Source organism: Gavia stellata, chromosome 13 (assembly GCF_030936135.1).
Source record: "Gavia stellata isolate bGavSte3 chromosome 13, bGavSte3.hap2, whole genome shotgun sequence".
Taxonomy (NCBI): Eukaryota; Metazoa; Chordata; class Aves; order Gaviiformes; family Gaviidae; genus Gavia; species Gavia stellata.
In genome coordinates this window covers 2,351,683-2,377,772 of record NC_082606.1, presented here as the reverse complement: position 1 = coordinate 2,377,772, position 26,090 = coordinate 2,351,683, and the positions used below count along the sequence as shown (strand labels likewise).

The following is a 26,090-nucleotide window of genomic DNA, read 5'->3' as shown; positions in this document are numbered from 1 at the left end:
TAAGGCAGAACAACTACAAAGGTTGCAGATCGCTTCTCAGAAAATCTGACCTCAGCACGCTTTCACAGATTTGGGAAAGCTACATTCCCTTCCTCTTTTGGGTGCACCAAGCCTTGCTCCAGGTGTTCGAGACCCTTAATGTCACCATCTCGGACGCTTGCGCATGTGACGATGCATTGGCTATGCTACACCGACAGAGGAACGTTTCAGCTGGTATAGTCTAGACCCTCAACCAACTACGGTTCTGCTGCGTCGTAATAACATCATCTTTTCAAATCTGATTTGTGTCACTGACTATTAATTTAAAACCTATCGGCTAGACAAAACATAGTCTTTATTTGGCTTTCTTTTATTACCCAAATTACCACCCAGCCCTTGCACAGACGGCACAAATAAACCTGTTTTCTTACGCTGCAAGGACCAACATTGCAATATATGTATTTTTTGCTAGAATAAGGATTTTCCATTAGCATAAGGCTCTTCAATGATTCTGAAAATATATCCGGCATTTCCTTCCAAAGCACAAAATTGATAATTCTACCAAACCACTTCTTCTGCATTTGTTTCTTCCATACGGTTTGTCCTGGCAGCACAAATGAGGCAGTGATCAGCCTCTTGTCATGTGCAACCTCTAATTTATTGCTACAGGTACCCAAAATAAACCTTTCTTTTCATGTAATTTTAATTTTAGTACATTAACACAGCAAGGCACTTAACGCCTAGTATTTAAGATATGCTGTCGGACACCGAATGCTGTCCTAGATGACTCAAGAGCCAACTTTCTGCAATTTCAAAAAACATTGCAAGGTAGTAACACAGACAAAGAAAAGAGCCATTCTGACTCTTCTCACACAAACACGGCGATTCATTTATTTTAAAGACTTCAGACCTGCCATATCAATGTTATACGGAAAATGAAAATGGAAAATTTTTTGGTTTATTATTTTCTGGTTCAGTATTAACTGCAGTAAATATTTCAACCTAAAGAGAAAACTCCCTCTAAACTCATTATCTACAACATAAGCACCAAGACGGGCGAGAGGAAGCTCACGCAGTGAGCTAACTCGCGTCACAGCATTTGCAGAAATCCCAGGGGCGCTGGGCACAGTCATAAATTTGAAATATTTCCCAGATGAAGAATGAACTTATAACCTTCTCGGTATTTAACTGCCACTATGGCTCTTCCAGGCCACAGGTTTTAGACTGAACAGAAGCCAGCTGACTACATTTTAAATACATTTACTACTTGTTTCCCCAGCTTTTCTTTCATCACTTTCCACTCTTATCTAACAGAAATACTAGAGATTCTTTCATTGCTGGTGAGAGCAAAACAAATTTTTCCAGTGCTCTCAATTCATTACATGTGTTGTAAATAAATGTGGTACCCGGCACCATTCCTCGTGCTGACAGCAAGGGGAAGGATCACTGTCAACACAGCTCACGGAAATTTGACTTTGTACCGAAGATTTTCAGACACCAAATTTGTCGTCTCCCTCCATGGGAAGTAACCTACCCTGGCGAAGGTACTTTCAAGGTGCTCGGCCCGAGACCGTGACGAGATACGCCTCTTGCACCCAAGATTAACTGAAGGGAAAGTGAGTTAGTACAAAGCCATACACCCATTTTATCCACTTGGTATTTGTCCCAAAAGACTATCTCAAATGTGGATGGGATTCAGCAATGTTAAGCCTTAGGGGCTGAGGCTGTCTCAGCCGCAGATATTCCTCCAGGACATTGCATGTTCCCGTCAATATTCAAACCGCTTCACATGCGCAAGTCAAAAATCTGGTGCACACGGGGCCGTGAGATCTCCAATTTGCCCACACATAACTAGACACTTATTTTCTGCAACTCTCGGATGCAGAGCAGTCTTGTGAGTTTGCTTCAAGGTGTCTCCTCACTCTGTGGCAACGTGAATCTTCCCCTTTTCAAGGAAAAAGGCTGAAAATTGTGCTTGCAAGAGATCCACCGCTGAGCTGTTCAGGGAGTTGCTCCCTAACCCGTTTCGGTCAAAATGATCTAAGATAGCTTCAAGCAGTCTTCAAAAAGGTCTGGTTTAAGTTAATGTGCCTTAGAGCTCACAAAAGCAGCTAAGCAAATAGATGACAGAGGGGCTGTGGGGGGAGGCGGAGGCAGCACCCACCTTTCCAGGGGCCACAGCCACGCCAGGAGGAGCGCAGGAACACTTGTGTCACTCAGCAGAACATACAGAATTAATTCCAGGCGCTTGAGAGAAGCTACACCAAAAAATAATCGCTTTCCAAGACGTACTTTAGATATTTAGTGTTTTGAGTTCCCTGTGCATTTCTCAAAAAACCCCTTTGTACCATATCAAAGAATAAGCAGGTTTAACAAAAGGTTGAAATACAAAGATGTTTCACAGGTAAAGGTACAAAGAATGTTACTAATGATGAAAACAGGTATTCATTTATGATTCTTTCTTTGTCCTCCTCAAAAACGTAGGCTACATAAAAACCATATTCTTTCTTCTCTCCAAACCCACCTAAAATTTAAATGATTTCTCAACTAAAACCACTTTCAATACCACTATTTACTTTCAGCAGTAGTGAAATAATATTTTTTCCTGTATTCTTAGGATCAGTACTGCATACTTTTTGCATATTCTTAGAACAGCTTTCACTAAAGTATCCCATTAATTTTCCATCACCCTCTGAATAAAACAAAAATCTCGTAGCTCTAGCTCCCAGCCACATGTTGTAGATAAAGAGCTTGAGGAAACAAATTTGTGGGATATGCTTCTGGACACTTAAGTACCTCTCTAGTTGAGTACTCCTTTCTAGTTAAAGCCATATGTCGGGATTCAGTCCTGCTGCGATGTATGTAGGGAAACTAAATCAAGTGATTTTTTTAAACCAAATGTTAGGGCAATAGAAAGCTTCTCTAACTTTTTTTTTTAAAAAAAAAAAAAAGACATAGGGTAGCCTGTTCAACAAACTACCTCCAGGCACGTGAAACAGATGACATCTTTAAGTGTCACCAACAGGATCTGAGTAAACTCCATTAATTTAAAGGTAACATCTACCTGAATTCAAAATGGTGCCAAATTTAAGAAAAAATATGAACTCCCAGGACCGATCACTTCATATACTTGTATGCAGTTGGAAATAAGCCATCTTCAATTATCTCCCGTTTACCTTAAACAAGTACACAAGCATCTCGGCAAACCGTCCCTATTCCTCGCCAGCCGAGTACAGCGCACGCCTCAGTGCGAGACACTTCCCGGTACCCTACCCTTTAATGACGAAGGTCGGCAATTTCATCCTTACTGCCGTGGAAGAACGGGTATTCAGGCAATCGGTCGGACGCAGCGGATGCGTGGCAGCTTGCTGCCACATCAAAGAGAAAGCACGTTAGCTTCCAGGTTTTTATATCCTCATTAAAGAACATAGAAAAGCCGGTCTTGGAGCAAAGTAACGAGTATTCTTTTTATTCTGCGCACACTTTAAGCTTACAACTGGAGAAAGCGGGTTGTTTCTAACTACCTGCAAATTTCAGTCAATCCGTACCTGGCACTGCAGGGAAATCTCAGTTAAGAGGCATCAACAGGAACGCCGTTTCACTTTAACTGTCCTAACACTGTCAAACAACGCCATCTTACCCACACGTAAGTAGAGATTTACAAATGTCTCCCTGAATTGCCATCGTGAAATATTAATGGAAGGAAAAAAAAAGACTGCCTGCCTTAGTACAACCTCTAGTATGCAACTGAAATCTCCAAACAAGAAACCCCAGGTGCTTCAAGAAAGAGAAGCAGAAAAAATAGATGAGGCAAGGGAATTAAATACCCTAAAAATGGATTTCTTGTATGAGCTTCTGCCAGACTAATTTCTAAGAATGACAGAAGAAGCTTAAATTAAGCAAAATGATGCGGTTATTAGGTGCGAAGAGACGACAATTTTTCTAGTCTAGAAGAAAATGATACAGTGATCAGAGAACAGTTACTCCAAGTATTCAACCCTTCAGCAAATTACAGTAACACAGGAATACAATTACTTTCTACAGTGACGTCTCAAAGGAAAGTAGAATTAAGATTAGAACAGAGAAGTAAAATCAGAAATGTAACTTTCCAAAATGCATTCTATATAATCTTTAATACCTTTTAATACTCAAGCATGAAAAGAAATCCTTTTTTTTGGTGCCAGGTGTGTAAGAAAAAACTCAGCACAAAAGAAGTGGCAGAACATATTCTAAATCTTTACAACCAAATAAAGAAAATGCTTACATTAGCTTAGGAACAAAGAGTGATCTCAAGATCACTTTCATACCCCAAGTGACCTGGCTGTATACCCTACGTAAAGGCTATAATCTCAGTTTTATCTATGACTTGCTTAGTTTAACTGCATCGTATCATTAATATTATTAAATTTCTGCCATTGCCCATAAAATCAAAGCCCCATGCCAATTCTGTAAAATGTACAGGTTGGAACTGAATTAGACACAGCATGCAGTGAGTTGCGTAAAACCACTATAAAGTGCTATGAAGCATCAAGCATGTATTTAAAAAGACAGAGCACCTGTCTTCATTCTTTTGGCCCAGGAAACAAGATAACAAAAATGCGGGTTTTTTCTGCGTGACCAGAATTTGTTGGCTTTTCGCAACGCTCTGAGCCAGAGCAGAGCTATATTGCATTTGAACAGGCCTCCCAGAGAACGTGTTTTTTCAGATGTTCTTCCCCAACTTTTAAAGAAGGGCAGAGCTAGCTAAAATGCCTCTCTACTGGTAACCTACAGAAAGCAAAAGACATGCTCGGAAAGCTAATCCCAAGACCAGGACTTGGGGAATAAAATGCAAGGTGAAGCTTAAGGTAGAGGTAGTGGGTAAGAGCACAAAGTGAGTACCAACAAGGTAGTCTCAGGAGAACAGTCCCCCCGATATGTTCGTAAACAATTTCTGCACCTTGCTGACGTTCAGTTTTACACAGACATGGTTAAATACAGCTGTGACATAATGCAGAAGTGCTGCGGGTGCCAATATACACCTTCTTTCACACGCTGCTTTCCTCAAGAGGAACCCTTTAGCTGTTCAATACTGAGGAGCTCAATGGTCAACTTTATTAAAAAAAAAATATATTAAGAAAGGACGACAAGTTTTCAAACCCAACTGACCTTGTCCAGCTCTTCCATACCAGAAACACACCTGGAACTTCAAAAACACGGCTAAGACATGTAAAATGTATCATCTTAAGTATATATGCCTCGAGTACTAAAATCTGTTAAACTTTCATACGTTGTGTTGATAGAGAACTCCGCTAACGTGCCTTTACAGAACGTTTCATAGTATAAGAATAATTACCCTGTAATATAAAACACTACTTTTTTGTCAAAGGTTTCAGCTATAGACAAGCCTTCCTTAATGGTTATTCAGTGATTAGATTTATCCCTTCAGACGTACTTTTAAGACCAACTTTCCATTGTAAAACAAGTCAGCTAAGCTCTTACAAGGAATACTGCATGTATGAACCACTCTTACATGCCAGTAAATTCTAGCTGAAAAACTTTAAAACAATATTAAGATCCAATTAATACGAAAAAAATGACAGATTTCCTCATGAAATGTAAGAAAGGTGAAGAAGCCAAACTTAGACCTCTTTGTTTGTCCCGCTCCTTAACAAATCTACCTTATTGGCACAGGTTACAGAAGATGTTTTTAAAATAACGTTATCAACATTTCAGTGCTGTTTCTAGTAAAAATAGCTTTCCAGAGTAAGCAAGACAGTTATACACACAATAAATCAGGGTATTACTAAAAAAGTATCTCACCTTTTACCTTTTGTCAAGCTCCCTGAAAACAACAGTATATTTAAAGGATTACGAAAAATATTTTATGTAGGTCCTCTTCAAGGAAGACCTAAGTAGTAGTACTATAGGTCAATTTTCAGATGTGATTAGCCACACTGTGACCTTTGTCCTACTTTAGGAAAGTATATGGCATTGACCACATTTAATGTTGTTATATGAGCATATACAGCAGCTTTTAGCCATGCTCAAGATGCATTATATAAGCAAATTCCTCATTTGAATATTTATGAAAGTATAAACAGTTTGAGTAATAAGTCAGAGTAACACATGACACAATATAACAGAAGGGGGGGGTTAGGTCGGGGGTTTTTTTGGTGGTTTTTGTTTTGTTTTTTAAAACGGGGCACAAAAACCAACAGGGTCTTTAACTAATCACACAATAAAACTCTTATGAAAAGTCATCTAGAGATCTGTTCTCCCTAAAAATTAAATATTTGACCTACCTTGAACCGCGAGTTCTGCCTGAGCTTCAATCGTCTCATTTCCATTATCCGCTATGCAGGTATACGTCCCAACGTCCTCTTCCGTAACGTCACTGATCTCCAGACTGCCTCCCGCAAGCAGAAGAAACCTTTCATAGCTGTGCAAAAGAGAACATATGGGTAATTTGATGGACAAATCAACTTAAGTAAAGCATAACCAGAGAAGCACAGACAAGTCCTCTGCCTGAAACGTCTACATAAACTGAAGAAGTGTTTACACGGATATTTCTGGGTGCCGTTTACAAGGAGCCACGTTAAAGGGGAATTTTTAACTAGACGGTCAAATTCCACGCTTTGGCTTCACATTTAAAATTCAGTTCAACTATATCAATTCCACAAGGGCAGCTCATCTTTTTGCACTTTCAGCTTCAGTTCTTCTCGATTAATTCTAATCCAAGGTATTTAGACAATAGCAACTAAAACTTAAGAAAAATGAAGTAACACAACCACATCGTAAAACAATGTTTTACAGATACGGCTGAATGACTGATTGCTTGAAAAGTTAAGTGAGCAATAACATGCCAGACTTACGCCTGTACAACGTAATGAACAATGTATGTTGTATAATGTATATAATATTTGAAGTATTTTTAGAATATAATTTAATTTTTGTAAAAAGACAGCCATTTCAGCAAGATGTAAGATTTCAGAATAAGATACAGCTTAAATAAAAATTCAAAAGACAAATTCAACAAGCTGACCAAGTTTCTGTACAGAATTTTCTCCCTCTGACTTGCGAAGGGTGGGAGGAGGGTTTCTAATAACTCAACCCTTGTAAACTATCTGCTTTTTTACGCTAAACGTAGTAGCTAGATGTAGCATTTTATGCTACATGTAGTACCCTCAGCATCCTTCTCCCATCGCAACCATCATTCCCCTTTATGATACACAAATTTGTACAAGAGTTTCCCAAGATTCGTTGCTCCAAGCACCCACAATAAAACGCCAGTAACATTACCAAAAACCCCAAGCCAAGACAACAAACGATGGCTGGATGCTGATCCAGAATCATTCTTATTTGCAGCTGAAAAAAATGAGAGAGTCTACCTGACGGCTGCCTTTCTGGCATTACCCAGCAATGGCTTAGTGGGCAGGAACGGACTGAATTCTTTCCAGCTATTAACCAAATAGCACATTACAACAATTAACTTCTTTGGTCTCTATAGAGTGGCCAATAATCAACCTAATTGCTTTCTCCATTTGAAATTTTACTAGAATTCTGTTAGTAGAACCAATGCTCTTACCTGCTTGGAAAGGTAAATTGTTAGGACACAAAGACTTCTGACTCACCAAACTAATTGCCACCTTAATATTGATTTACAATACTACTGTAATCGTTGATCACATTTCTGATTTAAAAACTGAACAAACAAAATCATTATTGGAATTAAGAGAAAGAAACCAGTCTTAAAAGCATCCAGGGCGATGTCCTAACCAGGTATACCATAAGGAAAGGGGTCCTGCTTCCATAATCTGGTAACAGAAGGACGACAAAAAGTTTGTTTTCTAAGAAGTGCAGGGAATTTGAGTGAAGATATAAGTAAGTTTGAAAAAAAAGTATTAGGAGCTTTAAAAAGAGGAACATCTGAAGAAATAGTAGAGGACTATGTGGACAGCACTGCAAACAGGTTCTAGCTAAGAGGAAAACAGCAGTAAGTTTGTCATTAAACTCTGTTTTGGCACTGCTTGACAGTAGTTCAAGAAGAGAAATTAAGATGAGAAGATACATCTTGGATTATTTTCACATGTATTTTACTGTCATTGCAGCCAAAAAACAGCAGAAGCCTCCTATCATGGATCAGATGAAAAATTAGTATGTAGAAAAAAATAGAAGCTTTAGTGGTAATCAAAGATAGCGAAGGATGATCGGTCTCCTGTCTTGAGCAAGAAAAATCTGTACAAAGGAGATGTGAACAGGAGCTGCCAAAACCGTATCACTTACTTTCCCCTCTTCTCCTACTTTCTTGTATTCTATTTACCTGTAGAATACAGGTAAATTCATTAGATTTAAACCAAACAAGTCTGTTGAACTTAGCACAAAGAAACTGAACCTAGAAGTCTTGGACTACACCACCTCCAAAATAAATCTGACCATTTAAGAAAGTTCTAAGACCATCTAAAAAGATCTAAGAAAACAATGCTCTTCCCGATTCCTGAACCTCTTTGTCTGCATCTGGACACCGACAGCCCACGAACACAGAAGAGCTTTCCAAACATTGTCAAGCTGAACAGAAACAATGTCACTGAAGCTTATTTTGTGAGAATGGCATGTTAAACATGTTAAGGCTGCACTAAAACCACGCCTAAGAAAAAAATGAATGAGCAAGGCAAGTCTGGACCTTCACACATCCATATAAGCAAGTTTGTATCTTCTTTTATTATGTAAAATAGCTTCTTTGATTATTTGTTCTAGCATTCGCGGTGAATTAAATAAATCTGAGTAGCATATAATCTGCTGAAGGCTAAAATGAAAGCAGAAAGAATGGAGCCAACTGGTAAATGTGCTACATCTATCAGTGACAGGACACAAAACAGGAAGGCAGGCCGTGCAGCAAGAACTGACCGGACGCGACGCTGAGACTACCAAAATTGCAAAGGCATGATAAAACGCTATACAGAATGTTAGTGTCGTTTTGTTGACATGTAGTGCCTTTTTCTGGATACCCACCAGCTTCCATCGTTATCCATCTAAAAGCAACACGAGCCTTACGATGCTCATTTTCCCATAGCCAGCCTCTGGAAAAGTGAAGTAACATCCGCATGGTGAGGCAGCAGACTATCACGGTTGAATATGAGCCAGCAGTGTGCCCGGGTGGCCAAGAAGGCCAACGGCATCCTGGCCTGTATCAGAAATGGTGTGCCCAGCAGGAGTAGGGAGGTGATCGTGCCCCTGTACTTGGCTCTGGTGAGGCCGCACCTCGAATGCTGCGTTCAGTTTTGGGCCCCTCACTCCAAGAAGGACATTGAGGTGCTGGAGCGTGTCCAGAGAAGGGCGACGGAGCTGGTGAGGGGTCTGGAGCACAAGTCTGATGAGGAGCGGCTGAGGGAGCTGGGGTTGTTCAGTCTGGAGAAGAGGAGGCTGAGGGGAGACCTCATCGCTCTCCACAACTGCCTGAAAGGGGGTTGTGGGGAGGTGGGTGTTGGTCTCTTCTCCCAAGTGACAAGCGACAGGACGAGAGGAAATGGCCTCAAGTTGCGCCAGGGGAGGTTCAGGCTGGATATTAGGAGAAATGTCTTTCCTGAGAGCGCGGTGAAGCACTGGAAGAGGCTGCCCAGGGAGGTGGTGGAGTCACCATCCCTGGAGGGGTTCAAGGAACGTGTGGACGTGGCATTGTGGGACACGGTTTAGTGGGCATGGGGGGGTTGGGTCGGTGGTTGGACTTGATGATCTTACAGGTCTTTTCCAACCTTAATGATTCTGTCATGGTTACTAACCAGCAATTAAGATGCTACTGAAACTATTAAAAATTACTGGACGTTGCCACATTAGGCAACACAAGTTTGTCATATAGGATCTCACAAACTACTTCCAACATGGTAGCATTTACATGAATTCTCCTTTTTGTCAAGAAACAAGGTTATAGAGTTTTCAGCCATCTAAATTGTGTGCTACGCTTTCATTCTCTTCCATTATTTTCCTCAAGAAGACCTAGAGCTGAGTCCAGAGTACTGGATCACATATTGGTCAACAAGTTCACCGCTGTTAGAAACACGGAAGAAAACAATTAATCTGTCAGGCTCCTTGGTGATTCCTCCTGTATGCATTAGTTGGGGAAGAATTGCAGGCTTAAAGCGAAACTGCTTTTGTAATATAGTAAAAACATCTTAATTTTGTAAGGACAATGCAGCATTTCCATAAAAGAGTGAAGCAATCAGATTTCAGACACTGGAGACAAAGAATCAGCTTAATACAAAAGTGATAACATAATTTAAACTCTCATTAAAAACAACAAAGATTGATCATTCAAATGTCAGAGAACAGCAAAATCAAATTCAAGCCTTTTATATGCATTCCATACAGCCCTCAGTTACACACTCATAATATGCAATTACTTGAGCTACTTTGGATACCTAACTCACACGCTTTTTTGTGTTTCATTATCACAAAATATAGTGAGCCTTTATTAATTTACTGTATTCAAACAGCCAGTTATACCCTGAGGTTTTAGCTTTTTTTTTTTCCCTCTTTTAAATTACTATTCCCCAAACATCTTATAATCTATTTGCAGTCTTGGTAAAGTACAGCAGATAAAATTAGACAGTAAATTAGATTATTTTGTGGAATCTACTACCAGAAAAATCTCCATAATTACTCTGCTATGTTTAACCTTTACTGAGTTGGGCAAGCGTAATTCACTTAATACAAATCACTCGGAGTGCCTGGCAAACAATAATATGGAATAATTAAAAATATCACACATTCGTGTGAAGTATTAAGGAAAAATCCCTGCGTTAAGTCTATGTATGTGATCATACAATTAAAGGCTTCATTTGTACGCATACAACAACAGCATAAAATTAATGCCGCACATGCAACCTCAGCTTTGTAGTCTCTTCACTTGAGAAAATGATTAGCCATACAACCATGTTGTAGTTTTCGGTTGGCTTCTTTCAATGACATAAAATTTTGCTAAACTGAAGAGCACAATAACACCAAAGAGTTAGCTGTACTTCGATAGCCTTCTTAAAATACAATGTTTTGTTCAGGGGTTCTTTCAACTGTTTATTTTCAGATTAACGGTCCCATTTAGTGTAACTTTTTAAAGAATTTCTTGCAGTAGGTGCATTTGTATTTTCTTCCATATATACATCCAAACATAAATTGTGTTACACAACATACGGTGTTTTGAGCACACACTGATCCACACACTGAAAGGTTCACAGAATCACTAAGGTTGGAAAAGACCTGTAAGATCATCAAGTCCAACCATCAACCCAACCCCACCATGCCCACTAAACCACGTCCCACAATGCCACGTCCACACGTTCCTTGAACACCTCCAGGGATGGGGACTCCACCACCTCCCTGGGCAGCCTCTTCCAGCGCTTCACCACTCTCTCAGGAAAGACATTTCTCCTAATATCCCGCCTGAACCTCCCCTGGCGCAACTTGAGGCCATTTCCTCTTGTCCTGTCGCTAGTCACTTGGGAGAAGAGACCAACACCCACCTCACCACAACCCCCTTTCAGGCAGTTGGAGAGAGCGATGAGGTCTCCCCTCAGCCTCCCCTTCTCCAGACTGAACACCCCCAGCTCCCTCAGCCGCTCCTCATCAGACTTGTGCTCCAGACCCCTCACCAGCTCCGTCGCCCTTCTCTGGACACGCTCCAGCACCTCAATGTCCTTCTTGGAGTGAGGGGCCCAAAACTGAACAGTTTAAAAGCAGACGAACATCTTCCAAACATTTGAAACTCAGCGCCCGTCTCCCAAGCTCTGAAAATGCATCTTGGCAGCCACCTCACCCGAAACCTCACTTTTGAACTTCGGAATCATCAAAAGCACAGAATTACTCCCGGGTTCGGTAACAAACAGACCCTCAGGCAGCAGGGTCCTTAGCCAGATACAACATTTTTCAGAGGGGGAAAAAATTATGGAAGGCTCAAAGTTGGCAAAATCTCAAAAACTATTCAACCTGTATACAATATTTCCATTTATATCAGGTAATATTGACAATAAGGCAGATTTTACTTTAGAAAGTTTTCTGTGAGGGATGTAAGATTTATTCAAATAGCTTCATACTGCAGTGGTTTTTCCTACTGCCTTCAATTTCTGTCAGTATTTTCTACGTTCCTGGCAGAGATATTACTCATTCTGAGTTTACGGAGCAAATCCAGCTGAAAAAGTAGAATGCGCATTCGCCTTGCTGAACCACACGTATGCACATTCGTCGTGCCAATCCTAAACTGAAGAACTATGAGCAGTACACCCTGTATCACAAGATCATACCACCATGAATACACACAACGGGTTTAGTTCTTCTGCTTCGGTCCAAGTCTAGAGGCTCGCTTCATATTTTGAAGCTCTACTTTGGAGCTACAAGCACCGGCACCACAAATCTCAACCTAGAATAGGGTTCAGCCTTTTCCTTTCTTTTCCAACAATGTCGTTTTGAGAAAATTATTACATATCATGAAGGTTATTAGCTTAACTAGCAAGCCAATTCAATGAAAAGCCTTCATCACAAGTCAAATGGTTTTCCCAGTGACAGGTTATGGGGTCCAATTTTCAACTTTGTGGTTTTTTTTTCTCTCCCTGAAATGGTGACTGCAGGAAGAAAGGCCTCAAGGGAGGGTGGAACCTGGGTATCTCCTCGTCTTTGAGGGACTTCTTCATGAGGAACCAACAAGTCGGCAGTCTAACCATCACTTAGATTTCTTTAAAATCTTTACGTCAACAAGGTCTGAAAGGATTCCGTGACGTTCTAACAGTTTTACTACAACGGGAAGTTTTAGCCTTGCGTTAACTTCACCGGTTCCTCACTCAACACTCAAAGCTTCCTTCTCTTTCACTCAAATTAGTTTGGAAAATACTTTATCACAGCAAACTAATTTCACAATATAATGCATTACAGGCCACTTGTTTGAACAAGCGCCAAGACTGACATCATTGAAGTTTACTCGTATTTATCCATTAACATAAATCTTACTGCAGTTTTCGACAAATACTCCACTGAAATTAAACACCTTCCCTTTTTTCAGGTCTTATAACAAATACTTAATTCCAAAACCCCACCACTCCCAATCCTTAAAAGTAATCTATTTGACCTATAAATACAGACTCCTACATATATTCTCCTGAGCAATACAGCTTGAAAGGAAAACATTAAATTTTGTATTCGATTAATTGCCACAGTTAAAGACAAAAGTAAAAATAAGGTTGTGCGCTTAAACCGTTTAACAAGGAGTAAAAATCAGGGGCATACCTGACCACGCTATCCGAGTTTTGTTTCCTAACCCCACACATACATGCAGAGATATGTATTAATATATATGTATATACATGTGTGTTTACACGCATATATGTACATTAATAGTAGTGTGTGCGTATGGACAAAAACCATGATTTAAGAGCTTTTCCCAGGCAGAAGGTGCATTAAAACCTGTCCAGATGAAAAGGATTGTTTTTTTCTTGGGATAAAGTGAAGCCATGCTAATAAGCAAAGTCTTACTTTTATATCAAAAGGGGATTTGAATACAAATTAAATGTGATTTACTTTGTAATTAAATTAACAGAAGATGCATAACAAGCTAAAGTACCTATTTTGCAGCAGTCTAACTGCAGGCTTTACTCCAACAAAGAAGCTTAATTTTTAGTTCTAGAGGTTTTCCAGTTATTCTATTCAAAAGAATAACAGGACAGCTGTTGAGGTAAAGGGAGTTTAAGAACTTTTTGTTGTCTCCTGTTTGAATCTCTCCTCTGTTAGGCCACAGTCAGGAGTAGCAGACTTAAGGGTTTTGGCACGGTTTGATCACTTTAAGGAACAATGAAGGCAGCTTACTCCTACAGAGTGGAAAAACCCCTACATTTTCTCCTTTACCTACTTTAAAGGTAAACGCTATAATGAGCACACATTGCCCTGTAAGGAAAAAAGGAAAGCTAAGTGTTGTAACAAGAAAAAAAACTAAAAAAATTTTTAAAATCGATTTCATCAGCAAGGTCACCGTACTCACTCATCTCCAGCCAGACCAGAAAGGTTCTGCAAGTAACATTAAGGCCAAAAGAAATACAGTTGTCATTGTTCAAAACCCTTATTTACTCCTTTTTGGTTCCGTCTTTGAGCAGAAGAATACATTTATTTCAAATGGAAGAAGAATATTTCTTTGTCTTTTCAACTTTACCCTCCTCAGTGAATACACATCCAGAGGACGTGAGGACCAGCGGATTCCAAGAACACAGAGGCACCTGCAGCTCTCAGTTTGGCGAGAGGCTTCGCTTGGGCTTGGCAGAGAACTTACATAGCTCATTTGTTGCAGGAATCGAGAAATGTTTAGTAAAACTGTGTTTGGGAAAACTGACAGCCTTTGGCTCCCGCCTCACCACACAGCGTCCGTCTGACGACGGAAAGATGCTCAAGAAGAAGTGGCCTCAAGCGAAGAGCTGGTGACAACACAGAGGAAGCACTACCGACACCGCGACACACAGTTCCCAGAGGGATTTGTCCTTGCGGCAAAAGTCAACTGGAATCTGTTCTTGCAACAAAGGGACATAATGCTCAAAACTAATGCTAAATATTCTGAAATATCAGGTCATACGTGGTTCAAATTGTGCACGTATGAAGAGCAAATACGCTTACTAATGTTATGCCTCAGCTCTCCGATAATTCTCACTCCGAATTTTGAAAAGAAAAAAAAAAATACTTGTGAAGCTCAGAAGTAGTCGTGACAACCTGCATAGAAAAGCTCATAGGGGAGTTAGCAGCACTGTATTAAGAGCAGGATTTGAAAATTTGGGCTCTGTATCAAAAAATAAGAAGAACATAAAAAGGAGAGCTCTTTAGTAAGTGAGCTTTAACCTCCTTGTGCACTGAACGGGACACAACCCAGAGAAGGATGGGGGTGGGGGGCAGCAAAAATTTATAAAGTTATGACATGACATCATTTTACATACAAGAAAAACAAATTCAGATCTTATCGGTCACATCTATTCTGACATTTCATCACATTTGCTTGTGCAACTCTAATGAGGCTGTACCACTCGTAGGTGGATGTTTTCTTACATTTACAAAAATCAATCTAAATCACGTGCCATCAGATTGACACCAACACAATTTCTCAGTGCTATTAGAACTGTTAGCCATTACCCTCGGAAGCTTGCATTTTCCAGATAAAGACAGTTCAAATTACGAGCCCCTGGATTTTTTAATTTAAGAGTTGACAAAAAAAGAGATATATTACTATCACTGGTACTGTAGAAAGACTTGCGTATTCCTTTAGCTGCTTTCTGTGTCAGCCATGCCGCAATACAACTTTACCCCTCGTCCTTTCACGATTAACTTGTTTCTACATTAATCTCACCACCGACGGAAGGACATTGAGAACATTCAAGTATCTGCTTGTTCTTTCCTTGTTCTAGTAAGTTCATTAGATGCACAAAAAGACAGCTTTTCTTGACAAGATTTGTTCTGCTTTTTTATACCTATTTTCTACCCCGTTATTTTGAGCGACTACACCAGCAATGACAATGTATAATAGAGCAGTTTTCACTTAATGCATTCCTGAAAGCCCACAAGTTTTTTTAATCGTGCCTAACATTTTAATACTCTGTTTTAATGAGAAATTATGAAATCCTGCTTTAAACACTTATTCTTAAATTCTTATGGAACATTCAGATGCGTACTGGACATCTTCATTGCAGAAAGAGTAATGCGAGTGCAGGGCTTCACACACATAACATGCCAACATGAAGAAGTCTCAGCTTTTCTGCAGTGTCCTTATTCCCTCAATTGTTTCTTTTACTCCAGTGGCAATCTAAAAGTAATACATTCTTAATAACCTTCCCGCTTCAAATAGGATTTCTTGGTTTCAGATGTCTGCAAAAAAAATACTATGAGCTTGTTCCACGAGTCTCATGAACTACCTTACTTGTCTTAACACTCAGTCTAGAAGCCCGCCAGCATTTGAAAACTAGCTTCTGTTCTCCCGCTTTAAAATTAAGTAGAAAGCAAATGGTGCTCTACAGTCGTAACTCTGGCTGGATTCCTACCATTATATAAAAATACATATGTTAGCCATTACTCACCCTTCTGTGATAAGCTCTTCTTCATTTCTTGTCCATCTGATATACGGAGTTGGAAATCCTACGGCAACACATGGGAAAACCGCACTTTGCCCAGTGACTTTAGTAAGTGAAGACGGCTGCCTCACAAACATCAGGTTCTGCGGCACCTCTGGATCTGCAAGTATTTTGTAAATTAAAAAGTTGTTACCAGATGCAGGATCAGAAGATGATCATCTTAAAAACCCCATGTAATTTCTTCCCTGCATCCTCACAGGATTCAATCATCCCCTTACCTACATAAACGGTTTTCTGTAAGAGAAACCTCCCGACCTCCCACGTGAACAGCTCTTTACCGTTTCCTCCAGACATACAAACCGATTCGCTGCCGTTGGGATTCTGACTCCTCCAACTCCCTGGGAAACAACTGCAGCTAAAAGCTACAGCCCTGAAACTGGAACTTTCAGCAGCGAGTAGAGATTTAATAAAGAAAGAAATAGGTTTGACTTTGTTCAGCCAACCTGGGGCAATCACCTGACTTCATCAGGGCCTGAGAAAGTGCTTTTATGCAACGAAAAATGAAATTACTGCAGCAGAGTCAACCCTAAGTGAAATAAAAGAACTAGAAAATTTGCACACTGAAGTAACACAAGCTTTACACTACAAGAAAAATATACCATGGTTTTCCATCCTAATGGAAATGATGAATCCTCTGAATTAGTTTTGGTTTTGCATTGAATTGGGCTGGCAAGGGTTTTGTTTCTTCCCTCGCCCCCCTTAAAAACAAGCACAAGCAAAGTGCATGTTTACTCAGCCTTTCACTACAGGAAAAGGCCACTTTGACTGTCAGAATGGAGAACATACCCACCAATAAAGGCTGTCCAGCAATCGACTCTGAACCAACCTACCAAAATAAATATTCAGAACAAAAGGCTGTTTTTCTACTTTACTAAAAATATCCATGACTCCTCAAAATGTAACTTCAGGAAAAAGGTTCTAAAGTCCATTTTAACTAGAACTGTAACCAACCCACCAAGGGGCCTCAGAAACACCCGGACAGAAGATGCAGTCTGTACGCTTTGTCTTCAGCATGTGCCTTGCAGTGTCGTTAGAGCGAACGAGTTCCTGCATACCAGCTACAGCATTTCTACTGTCTCAGTTATCGTAACTCTTCCAGCCAACTGCTCAAAAGCCCCAGTGTTTATGCTCCGTTACCTGCTGTACTCTCAATGCTCAGACGTGCGCTTACAAGCTCGATGAGAAGCAAGCTCCAGAATCGGACAAGCTATTCTTGGCTCCCCAAATGGGGGCCGACTACTCTCTGCCTACACTACTTGTGCCCACTGACGCCCATTCCGCACCCATCACGCACAGCAGTTGGCCCCGGTCGCACCTGGGACCTACGCGATAACTCGCAGGAGCTTCTGAAAGTCGTTGGGTTTGGTGTTCTTCAGCTCAAAGTGCTAAAAATAAAAACTGAGCGTTACAGCACTAAGCTAACGGCGTGCACGTCCTCCGATGTATAACACGATGTTGTTGCCACGGCATTCGAGAGAACGGGCCCCGATGGAAATCATGTTTCAGAATTGTCCTAGGTAGAGGGAGCCAAGCTTAGAACGATCCTGGATCACACCATCTGTCTTGGGCCCCCACACAAACTATCACAGCAGCTCTGCCCACGTTCCCTGTTAGAGGGAACTAGCCGCCTTGCTCCAGAAATAAGACCATGTGTGAACAGGCGGGTAACACAGTGAGAGTGACCCACGGAGCGAGCCAAGTTGTAAAAAGTGGATATAACAGATTGCCAGCAAGCAATCACTGCACTAGGGAGAGGAGTCAGCATGATTCACTGGAGACAGAACTCATCAACGCTCCAGGCTCCCAAAAAGGAGTTCAGTTCTCAGGTCAGTGGAAACTGGATTCAAAAATTAAGTGATTTTCCCCCTTGCATTCCTATATTTAAAAGTACCTGCTATTAAGTAGCAGAGCTCAGAAATGTATCCTCCTGCTTGCTCGGTGGCAGATGAAAGGCAGGCTGAACGCTCCGTGGAAGCTCACTATCGGAAAAAGTAGAACACTGTCCGTGGATGCAAATCCGTGTACGCAAATGTGTGTTGGGTGTATTTCAAAGATTTAGAAGCAGAGCAGTGAGGTCGCCATCAGGCACACATCAGATAACGATTGAAAAAGAGAGTAAAATGAATGAAGAACAGATTTAAGTCAAATTCTTCTTTCAAATACATCTCAGACCAAACAATCAATTATGGGGCCACTCAAGATTAAGAGAGCCTTCTGTGCAACAGTTTAATCACACTTAAAAAAAGAAGAAAGCCTGCTGGGAGGGATTTCACAAAACTTCACCATCAACACTTTCAGGCTCATGACCAAGCAAGGAAACAGCGTTGTTTGTATTCCCTAAGAGAGTTATCTCTAATCACCTTCAGCAAAACACAACAAAAGCAGGTAAACTGTACCTGGAGCCAAAAGAATTTGAAAGATCAACACGATACGGAAGCTTATCAGGAAATCTGTAGTTGCCAAAAATCAGAAAAAAGTCTTAAGCATTCATTTGAGGGGCTGTAGAAACACGAAGGCAAAAGAAACTAAAACAGTTCAATTAAGCATCTTTTCCAGAAATGCCCTTCTTCACAAACTGTATCTTTAGTTTAAGAAAAGATGAGCATTTCTTTTCAGAAACGCTAAAGAACTTCACGAAACAACTTCCTACTTTAAGCGTGATTAGTTTCCAAAGCCGAGCAAACACCTCGATTTTAGAAGAGGGAAGGCTGCAATTGTAAAATTGGGATATTTTAAAGTACATTTTAGCATCCTAAATAGAAAAGTGACATAGTGATGAGAAACAGAAGTATTCGTTGAAAGGGACCTCTGACGAGGTGCAACCACCACCACCAGCTCAGGCCAACCATGATGTTGCCCAGCCCAGCCCTGAAAACCGAAGATGGAAATTTAGCAACCCTCCCCGGCAGTTCTCCAAGCAGTAAAAATTGAATCAGAATTCCAACATGTAGACTAAGTCAGAAGAGACAGCATAAGGTTCTGGAAATAATTTAGAAAGCCCATACAAAACACAGCCCGTATTTCCCTAGTTTGGGAAAGTGTAAGTCACATTCGTGTCTTATTCTCGGTCAATTTTCAAAACTCTATTAGAACATCTGGTGACACACAGCTCTGCGCGATACTGTCACTCGAAACAGAACACGCTAAGCGTAGGAACAGGACTGGACTTTTGTTCTTATAAAAAAATCTGAACATTTCAGAACAGCAGGCATAGCTAAACCTTTCAAAGTAAGTCATCCTCCCTTTTTGAGTTCTGGAGACTTCCCAAAAGGGTCCAGTGTTTAAGGAATCGGAACCTTCTAAACACTGGGAGAATTGAAAGTGCCTCAGCTTAAGTATTGCTAGAGCGAGCGACTAAGCACCCATTTCTTTCGGAAATTTCAACAGTATTCTAAACATGGGCTTCAAGCCTGAGAAACTCAGAAATCCCCCAACGTTTATACTCAAAGAAACAGCCAATTCCCTCTCTGCAACATGTCACAATGGAAGTGTATTACTAGTGACTTTTAAAAAGAAGTCTTTCCCAAAATGCCCTTAAAAGCTGCACCATTAAATATGGCAAAAAAGTACATGCATGTCTCTGGCCTACCTCCAACCACTGCAAAGAGCTCAGACACCGATAACTGATTTTGCTTTTCTGTTTCCCAACTGCAAGATGTAGGTTAGTCTTCCCAGGGGCCAAAATCCTTTAGCTGAAGTGCCTGCATTCATTTTAAGCTACACAGAAAAAACCCAAAACCAAAACCACCCCAACCACCAGCTTTCACAACACACATTACACTTAGTCCAACTTAAAATATACACAAATGCAACAGAGCAGATTCTCACGGGTTCCCCTTGTAAGTATTCTTCTTTGGTTTTTCCCCCCCCTCTCGCTTGACTAATGTTTTAATTATTAATTTTTTGAAAAGAAAAACAGATTAATACCTGGAAGAACTTTGAGCTCTGCTTCGTCACTGTACTTGGGGGTCCCACCACTTTCAATGACGCAGCGATAGAGTCCTCCATCCGTATCAGTAGCATTGCTAATAATCAGAGCTCCACTTGGTAATTTAAATACACGATCATCCAGGAAGACTGGCTGGCGATCCTGCTCCCACCTCACAAACGGTGCAAGGTCAACGTTGACTTCACAGTTAAGGATTGCACTGTTTCCTTTATAGACAGATGATGATTCTGGCTGACTGGTGAACCTGGGAAGGCCTGCAAATTCAAAACAGAAAAGTTAGAAAAATCAAAAAATAGAGGTGTTCTGAAGATGACACCAAAGCTTTGAAGTCCAAGTCAAGACTCATGAACCTAGTTTAAAAACATTTTAAGCTGCTCTCCAACTCTTTAAAAATCCTAACACTTGATAGCACAATGCTAAACATAGCTGGTGTAAGGACAAATAAAACCAGTAACAAAACACTGATTTAAAAACAAAAGTGGTTTTAGAAACAAGCAAATGTCGACAACAAAACGGAAGTCTTTGGAGTCCTCAAAAATGGGAGGAGGCATACAGGTAACCTCTGCTCGCTTCTCCAGTGTTGCTGCTATCCTTAAGGAGTATCCAGCACAGAAGTGGCAAAAATCAAGACAGTATCTCTGCCTGGTACATCGAACAAATATGGTTTGAGCCACATTCTGTAAGAGCCACAGATTCACTTGCAGTGGAACACAGATGCCCTCTAGTACTCACTCGGGAGATAGTAACAAGGAGAGGAGAAGGCTTCTTGTGTGCCTTCCACTCTCAAGTTTACAGTCTACATGACATCTCAATGTACCGCCTACAAGACTACTCACGAGGGGGGTTTTCCTATCAACTTAGAAGATTTCTGGTCTTAAAATTAGAAGTTCAGCAGTTAAGAACTTAAGCCAATAAAGTTGAAAAGTATTTTCTATGCCTTCGTTACCAGCCATGTCTAAGTAAAGGTTTAGCTTCGCAGTAATTTAACTAGACCATGAAAAGGAGCCTGAGGGCGTTAAAGGACCAAATCTCACTGAAATTCAATGGAAGCAGGATATCCCTTTGAAGATTTCAGCTACAAAACCCCGTATATATAGCACCGTAAGGTAAAAATTGCACTTATTCGTATGCAAATATTTCTCTCTCTCATGCTAGTACACCCGAGAACCGAGTTTCTCCACAGCATAACACAAAGGTACCGCCGCCACGCCAACCCGGCAGCGCCGCACAAAGAACGTCTCACCTTCCGAGTACAAATGTTCTCCAGAAATACCCAAAGTCTATTGAATGGCTTCACGTTTGTTTTGGGTGGCCGTGTCCCAGTGTGGGAGCTGCCGGGGTGGCCTCTGTGAGAAGAGGACACCCCGGGGCGGGCACGGTTGGTTCCACAGCGGCCCCAGGGAGGCCCCAGCTGAGGGATATCCAAGAAAGGGGAAAACACTGCATGGCAGCGAGGAAAGCGTGAGAAACAGCCCTACAACAGCCAGGTCAGAGCAGGAGGAGGGAGAGGAGGAAAAGCAGCTCCGGGTGCTGCCCCAGGGAGACCAGGGTGGAGCAGGAGTCAGAAGAATTGGGAATGAAGGAGGGAAGTTGAGCCTGGGAAATGGGAAGGGGGCGGGAGGAGGCGGTTTAGTTTTTGTCTTTGGTTTCTCACCATCCAACTTTATTTTAATTGGCAAGAAATTAAATTCATTTTCCCCAAGTCAAGTTTGTTTTGCCCATTAAAGTAACTGTTAAGTGACCTCCCTGGTCTTGTCTCACAAATTTTTTCATCTGCTTTTCCCTCCACGTCCTGCTGAGGAGCGGAGCGGGAGAGCGGCTGGGTGGGCAGCCAGCAGCCGGCCAAAGTCGACAACCCACCACAAGCATTTTGCACAACAACTTCCCGTTACAGGGGAATACCCTGCCCACCATTATTGGTGTAAGCAAATGGTTCAAAATAAAGGCAACAGAATACAGTATGGGGAAGAAAGAGGCCAAAGCATGGGACAGGAGAAAGAAAAGCCTCTTCGCGCTCTATTTTCCATGGCGGTTAGCTATATTATCAGCTCTCCCTTTTGCAGCCGGCGCAGAGGTGGGTGTGCGGTCAACACTGACACGGGGCAAAGCACAGACTGCTCGCTGCAGTAACAGTCTCAGAGTAAAAGTTTCCTTCTTTTTATGCTCGCACCTAAAACTATTATTGTCATAGAAACAGCCTGTCAGTACTCTTGACATCTTACCTTTCCTTCTCAATAGCGCACAGCTTCAAGTGCGCGTTACGATTTTTTTCTTTAAAGTCAGTACTCTGCGCACCTTCAATATAAGAGATGGAAAGCGGGACTCCGGGTTGCACAAATTAAACCATCCAAGGACAATTATTCGTGCATGAGAAGGGAAGCAGTAGGCTCTGGTAACCCCTAATTCTATGCTACTGCACACAGCCAAGACCTCAGATCAGAAAACACAAACACAAGCTCTTTTCACAGGTGACACCTCATAGTCATGATGTTATATGAAAGAGGACGGGACAGTTTAGGTCAGTTCTCACCTTTTCTACTTCTTCTAGCAAGGCTAAGGGTGAAATCCCTTACTCATTATCTTCCACTTTCAAAAGTTTGACCTAATTGGAAAAATTCTCATTCATCTCTTGTGAAGATGATTTTTTTACCTTGTTTTAGACACTCAACTCATTTCCAAACAGTTCAGCTCAATATTTCCACAAGTCTCACTTAACACCTACCAAGAATGCGCTGAGAATTTAACAGCAATAGGACCAATCTTTTCTATATTTTTAAATTTATTTTTCAAATACCTAGTTCAGTGCTTTGCAATTCTTTCTTCCTTTAAAAAGGGATAATGAACAACCACTCGGATCAGGGACTTTAACTTGATATTGAAGTATGCAAAATAGCCATAGATGACAAATACTGCATGGCTCTTCAATGTGAAGGGGCGGAAAAGGGATGGGCGAGTTACCTACCTCTTGTGCCTCAACTTCCTAGCCAAGTATATTACTACCTGCTGCTCATCAGTTACACACTGGTGCCGAAACTCCACCTCCTGTAGTTTTCTCTGTCCACATTCACTATATTTGACTGCCTACGAAAGAATCTGTAACACGCATTTCTGTAGTTAAATGGTACTTTCTATCATTTCCAGCTCTAATCCCTATTTACTTTCAAGAAAATCCCACAGGTTTTTTGTTTGTCTTTTAAACTGTCTGTTCTTTGCTCTCTTTTTTTTTTTTTTTTAAGACATCTTTGAAGCAGCAGCAAGAAGCAACATCTGATGTCACGTGTTCAGGCTTTTCCCACTTGAATGAAAAGCTTCTTTACTTGAACTGTAGAATTCTTCATTATCAGCACACACTTAAGTACAAATTTTAATACACACTTTTCACAAATTTTTTATATATACTTCTCCCATAGAAAAATAAGCCTGAACCAGGAGAACAGCACCAACTTCAGTCCTCTGCAAAGCCAAGCACATAAGAGATTTATTTGAACAAACCCACAAAACACCATCTTCACATCCTATATTAAACATAAGACCTATAGTAAAAGACCAAAATCCACAAACTACCACGTGCCACCACGTGAGAGATCAAAAATGTTAATGCAATGAGAAGTGGCAGCACACCTGCTCTCTAGTTGTGGCTGACATCTGATGCTATAGAGAGAAAACAAACTGAACATAAAACACGTATATAATTGGGGAGGGGGTACAAAACCAGAGACCTTCCCAAGCCTTCCGAATAGCTGGACTGAATTCTAATGCATTACATTTCTAACACAAAGATCTCTTCTGTTTTGTCAAGGAATTCCTTCCGTAACCTTGTACACGTCCACCTTCGACTGCTACATACTTTTCCTCCTCGTGGAGTTCTATCTGTAGGCTCCTTCCACAACTTCATTCCTCTGAGAAGAAAGTTTCTAGTTTCGCCTCCTAATGGGCTTAACGACCAACTTCTAGTCCTTTGATCTTGACCTTGTTTTGGTATTAATTATTTTGCATCCTTGATATTTACCCATTACTCCCTCCAAGGTATTCATATGAATAAAAATCATAGCTTCTGCTTAGCTAACAAAGCTACGCTCTTTGGTTTCTTTTCCTCATTCCCCTAACCATCCTATCCATCTTTAAAGACTCAGAATCACAGAATCATTTGGGTAGGAAGGGACACAGCCAGAGCAGAGTCAGCTACGAGGTCAGAGCAGGTCACTCAGCAATTTGTTCGGACAAATCTTGAAAATCCCCATGGATGGAGACTGCAGAACCTCTTGGGCACCTTCTTCTACCACCTGACTGTCTTCACCATGAAGAACTTCCTCCTTAAATCCAGTCAGAACCTCATTTGCTTCAACTGATATCTAATAACTCTTACTCTCCCACCATGCACTACTGGCAGAATGACAAAGAGACAACAGACAAATTGAAATGCCTGTTGTAATTTAAGATCACAGACGTCCGTGTAAACATAACACAATTGCTCCTCTGTATCTATTGAAAAGATCTTCCCAAAAGATTCAACAATCACATTAGGTCTCTGCACACTGCAGGTTACAGTCAATCCTACAATCCACCAACTAGCCTTCTTTTCTCTCCTAACAGCACCAGTCCCTCCGTCCCAGCTTAGTACCAGACCAAGAATATTGCTGTATCTGCATGACTTTGCACACCGCGCTAATAAAGTTGCACCATTATTCAGTCCGTAGCATCATTTAATTCTTCCTATAAGACCACTGAAGCCACAGCAAGAGTAACAAGGTCTCCCAAATTTGTCACACTTGCTCATTTTGTAGGTATATACTTTTTCTTATAGCAAAATGACCGATGAGGATGTTAATCATCATCATTCTAAGCTCTAGTCTCTGAGACATCTTTCCATTCTGAAAATCTCCCTCTCAATATAACCCATTAAATTTTCATAATTGCCTCAGATTCTTATCAATCTCAATATTCTTATTTAAATTTCTATCATTTTGACCTTTAATAATTTCTAACGGGATAGCATATCAAAAGGTTGTGTTGCGGCATGCCCATCATATTCAAGCGCTCTAAGACATCAATTGCTTCATCAAGAAACTCAGATGCAAACCGCTGACAAAAGCCATGTTACAGTTTAGCCTTCTTTCCATTTTCCTCTGTCTTAATTACCCTCGCCTTCAAAATCCCTTCAAAAAGGGCACAGTGTCGGGATCAGACTAACTGATCTGTGATCACCCCTTGCCTTTTTGGACACATATTCTACATCAGTGATTCTTCAAGAAGAACGTTCTAGCCCCTGAATTCACAATTTATTAGAAGTCTTTGTTGAGAGACCGGCATATTGAGCCGGTTCTTTCACCAGCCGGAAGGGAGTCCTGGACCTCCTCGCTTCGTCAGGTGAGCACTCCGACTTCCATTTCCACCTCAGCCGCTGCAATCTCTTTACCCTGTACAACCACCACTTGTACAATCATTGTATCAGCAACTTCTAGCACAAGTGAGAGTGTTACCGGAGGACTAAAGCCCTGCAATTTCTAACATACAGCACAACTACGCTTTAATTTAAATCCCTTACCAGTACTAGTCACTTTTTGGACAAGACAGGCATTGTGTATTCTGTTGTGTGCAGGTGCTCCATTAAGGTTAAACAAGCTTTGTTTAAGATGGTTTCATTACTCACTAGCAATGAAATTACAGTTCATTTTCCAGGTCATCTTAAATGCCAGTAAAACCTTTATTTGATCATAGTTCTGCCTGTTTTTAAAATAGATATTTTAACCTAGGCTATAATTTTGTCCTAAAGAGTAATTTTCTTTTATTCTACGATTATTTACAATTTGCACTGCTTAAAAGTCTCCATTGTGGAGGAGGACCCTTTTGCTTTAGCCAACAGACAACCACAAAACAATAATGAGGTATTACAAAAGGCACTCTAAATATAAGCCTTAATTACTAGTAATTCTGTTTATAAACACCATAACAGGTTGCAGAGTGCTGGCATACCTCCTGCAGCAGTATACTACTAGAAAAAACCCTTCCATCTATTAGTCTGGCGTCTTTCCATTACAGAGCTTCTC

At 40.9% G+C, this 26,090-nt stretch overlaps 1 protein-coding gene across 1 annotated transcript in view; it reads right to left on the bottom strand.

Annotated features, from left to right (window-relative positions):
• The window catches only part of NEO1 (neogenin 1), a 215,823-nt gene that overhangs the window by 107,778 nt on the left and 81,955 nt on the right, over positions 1 to 26,090 (bottom strand). Inside the window, exons 3-5 of the mRNA XM_059823584.1 lie at positions 20,022 to 20,297; positions 16,041 to 16,194; positions 6,264 to 6,400 (exon numbers count right to left, since the gene is read on the bottom strand). Of these exons, the coding sequence (XP_059679567.1) occupies positions 6,264 to 6,400; positions 16,041 to 16,194; positions 20,022 to 20,297 (567 nt within the window). The remainder of the gene's footprint in view (positions 1 to 6,263; positions 6,401 to 16,040; positions 16,195 to 20,021; positions 20,298 to 26,090) is intronic.